Source organism: Salvia miltiorrhiza, chromosome 6, assembly GCF_028751815.1.
Source record: "Salvia miltiorrhiza cultivar Shanhuang (shh) chromosome 6, IMPLAD_Smil_shh, whole genome shotgun sequence".
Classification (NCBI taxonomy): Eukaryota; Viridiplantae; Streptophyta; class Magnoliopsida; order Lamiales; family Lamiaceae; genus Salvia; species Salvia miltiorrhiza.
In genome coordinates, this window is record NC_080392.1 from 4,772,347 (window position 1) to 4,776,403 (window position 4,057).

Here is a 4,057-nt window from a genome sequence, read left to right on the forward strand (position 1 = left end):
GTGTTTTACACGCGCCAGAACATTTCGCCATCGGGGCTGCCCCGTTCCATCAGGCTTGCATCGAGTCACCCTTAGCTGCAGTGGGCAACCCGATAGCTAGGCGGGTGATCACATAATCATGAGCTAAACCTAATCGAAAGGGAGGCGCGTGATTGATTTGAATCGATCTAAGCAAGAGAGAGATCCCCCACCGCCACTTTTTTCTTCCTCCTGGTGTGCTCACCGTAGGTGATGGAATAACAAGTTTTCTATCTTGGTTATTGTTCAATGTTGGAAGGCTATCGGCTATCGGCTATCGCAAGGGATAGATGAGACACCTAATATAAAGAGAAACAATGATTTTTGATCGGGTTGTTGCTGTAACACGGACCTTCATATGCATCTAAGATAATTAATTAATTAATTCTTTGACCTTTGAATCGATCGAAAAAAGAAAAAAAATTAATCTTGACCTTTTGAAAGAAATTTAGAGTACATAGGAAATGACATCATAACATTAAAAAAAAAAAACATTAACACCACCCAAAGTCTTAAATGAAAATAATGTTTGCGCAAGCAAAGATAGTCGGAATGAAGAAACGATGCGTAATGTTTCAAGCGGGCAACGACGACGACGTCCACTCGATGTCCTTGAGCGCCGGCCGGAGCTCCGTGTTGCAGAAGTTATTGTACTCGAGGGTGTCACCGCTCGACTTCTTCACCTCCACCACCAGGAACGACGGCGTCACGGCGAATATATCCGCCGTGATCCCCAGTTTCCCTTTCCTCCCGCTCTCCTGCCCCTGCAGCCTCACGCACGAATCGGTCTTCCTCACCTTGAAATTCCTCGTCTTCGCCACCTCCTCGATTCTCGATATCACGCTGCTTGCCGGCCTCGTCGTCGCGAATCTCAATTCCTCCCTCTCCACCCTCTTCTCCTCGAAGAGCGGCGACAGATTGAATCCCTCCGACAGCGAGATGATGTGGAACGCGTTCAGCGTCTCTGTTTCCACGTCTTCCTGCTCCTCCCTCTCTTTAGCTACCGGCATTGATGATTTCCTGAACCACGACGAGCTCATGATCTTCGCGATGCTGATTCTCGCGATCGGATTCGGCTCCAGCATCCGCCCGATCAGCTTCCGCGACTCCGGCGACAGCCACGGCGGGCATTTGAAATCGCCTCTGTAGATCTTCCGATACAGAGAGATAATGTTGTCGTCCTGGAACGGCAGGTAACCGGCGAGGAGCACGAAGAGGATGACGCCGCACGACCAGATATCGGCCTTGGCACCGTCGTATCCCTTTCTCCCGATCACCTCCGGCGCCACGTAGGCCGGCGTGCCGCACGTGGTATGCAGCAGGCCGTCCTGGCGGAGGTGATCCGGCAGCGCGCTCAGCCCGAAATCCGTCACCTTGAGATTCCCCTGGTCGTCGAGGAGGAGGTTCTCCGGCTTCAGATCGCGGTGGTAGACGCCGCGGCTGTGGCAGAAGTCGATCGCCGATATCAACTGCTGGAAGTAGCTGCGGGCGGCGTCCTCGCGCAGGCGGCCGCGGGAGATCCTGGCGAAGAGCTCGCCGCCGCGGACCAGCTCCATGGCGAAGTAGATCTTGGTCTTGCTCGCCATGACCTCGTGGAGCTCGACGATGTTGGGGTGGTGCACCAGCTTCATGACCGAGATCTCCCGCTTCACTTGCTCCATCATCCCCACGCGGATCACCTTCTCCTTCCCCACCACCTTCATCGCCACGCTCCTGTTGGTCTGCAGATTTCTCGCCATATACACCTTCCCGAACGTTCCGTGCCCTAGCAGCCGCCCCAATTCGTATTTTCCATGCAGCACACCGCATTTTTCTTCCGATCCCATGGTCGCTGTTGTTCGATTGTTGATTCGAGAGAGTGAAATAAAGGAGTTTTGCTATTTTTTAATGTGAGAGATAGAGACAGAGAGAGATGTGAGGTGTGGCGGTGGACGGCGGCGAGCTCACCCGTCTTCCACGTGTTTGCGGTGGCAGTTTCTACCGCTGGTGAGTGGTTTCTTCGACCTCCCTCCGCTCAATTGGGGGTTAGAAACCGCAATTCTCATCATCTCTCTGCATTCCCTCGCAGGGATCTCTCTCTCACTCTCTCTGATTATATTATACACAATGTATAGCTATATCTAGGGTTTCTATCAGCAATCCTTCACAGAGATTAGCAATTGCAGTTCAGCCTCTCACTTTCTGTTTCTGCTAGCAGCTCGGAGCAGTGTATTAATAGGATCTTCTGGGGGTATATATGTCATTAAATTCTCGCTCTCTGCAATTTCAATCGGACGGCTGTAGGCACGAAATCGACACGTGTGCGGAGATCCTGGTTATATGCAACTGGCTTTGTTGGACTAAATTCCGCTTTCTGTTTTTTTACTAGGAAAATTGGTATAGTTTAGTAAATTTTACCACGGCGACAGAATTGGTATATTCTAAGCTAATAATTCAGTGGGACCCGCGTACTGATTAGCGATAGATTGACAGCGGGAGATTAGGCTAACAATCGCATACTCGGATTAATTTAAACTGAAAATTTAAACGCACAAATTTCGGTGCAATCAGATATATTGTACAATTGAGTTGATCCACGTTCAAAATTTAACCAATTTCTTAATTCAAATTTATATTTTAATCTAAATAGTATAAATAACACTATTCGATTATATAAATAACCAGGGTCGACCCTAACATTTCGGGCCCTAGGCGAAGAGGAATAAAAGATAAATGAAGCTTCGGGAAGTTCTGCTGCAGAACCAGCGAGCACTCTGGAGACTGGAGTAGAACTCCTCCGGCGTCGACAGAACACAGCCACGCAGGAACAAGAACAGACGTTTGCTGGCTTGCTGCGAGCCTGCAATTGTGCGAGCGAGAGCCGAAAGTGTAGTCGTCGAAGAAAAATAGTATCGAGAGAGTTGAGAGAGCGTTGAGAGAAAGAAGCGAAAGAGAGAGATGAGACTTGAGAGTCGTGACTGTTAATGAGAGATATTTTTTTTGTAATTGCTGCCTGACTCGTTAGAGACAAATAGGTCTAGTAAATTTTTTATTTATATATTTATTAGGGTATAATACTATTAGGCCAATATCATGGGCCTCCAAAAATCAGGGGTCCTAGGCGATTGCCCCACCAAATATACTAAAGGCCGACCCTGCAAATGACATTGCTTATAATTGACACTATTCGATTATATAAATGATTCTGTAACATTTTAAGATGTTATAGTGTCATTTAAAATATTATATTGTTATTTATAATTTTATAATGTCAATTACATGAGGTATTATGTGAATTTCTGAATAGTATCAATTATACATAGTGACATTTACAATGTTATAGTGTCATTTGTATAATAGAATGGTGTCAATTATAGACAATGTCATTTATATAATCGAATAGTGTCATTACGGTACAATCGATTATACCCAAGACCACCTCAAATTTAAATTGTCACATCTTTATTTTAATTTTTAATTATTTAAGCTGTCTCAGTTAAACTTTAATTAGTGAAATGGACAGGCACCATCAAAGTTCAATCCATGTTGCCTTCACAAATAAGCTTCACTTAGGGATTGTTTAGAGTTATTTTATACTCCACACTTAATATTCTTTTCCCAATATATAACATGGAGGCCATTAGAGGACAATTTGTGCTACCAATTTCATTCTAGTTTTTCAATTTCCCTACCACGAAAACACTCCTAATAATGGGCTTAATTTCTTCAACCAATGATTAATAATAGCATACTAACTACGAGTGATTACTGCAATTGGATAGTTCAGCCTCATGGGCGGTCGCATTTTTTTTCCAAATAAGTATTAACATTATAATTTAAACTCAAATCAACAACTCAATTATATTTTGAAATCTAAATGTAGGAAATAACTAAATTCTGACCATTCTTACTCTTAATTTAAAAATCCGAAGCATTTTATAAAATTATAATCTTATAATGCAATAAATCCACTTTTATCTAAATTTTTTATGAACTTGACTTAAAAGATTTATTTTGAGGCGTGAAATATCAAGATTCAATTTTATGTAGGTGGGACCGT

The 4,057-nt window shown here is 44.1% G+C and overlaps 1 protein-coding gene across 1 annotated transcript; it reads right to left on the bottom strand.

Moving 5' to 3' along the window:
* Nucleotides 1-429: 429 nt before the first annotated feature.
* LOC130988102 (CBL-interacting serine/threonine-protein kinase 6-like) lies at nucleotides 430-2,546 on the bottom strand. The gene has a single exon (XM_057911863.1). It carries the CDS (start codon nucleotides 1,842-1,844, stop codon nucleotides 594-596), a length of 1,251 nt encoding a protein of 416 aa, XP_057767846.1. The 5' UTR covers nucleotides 1,845-2,546; the 3' UTR covers nucleotides 430-593.
* Between the last annotated feature and the right edge of the window lie 1,511 nt (nucleotides 2,547-4,057).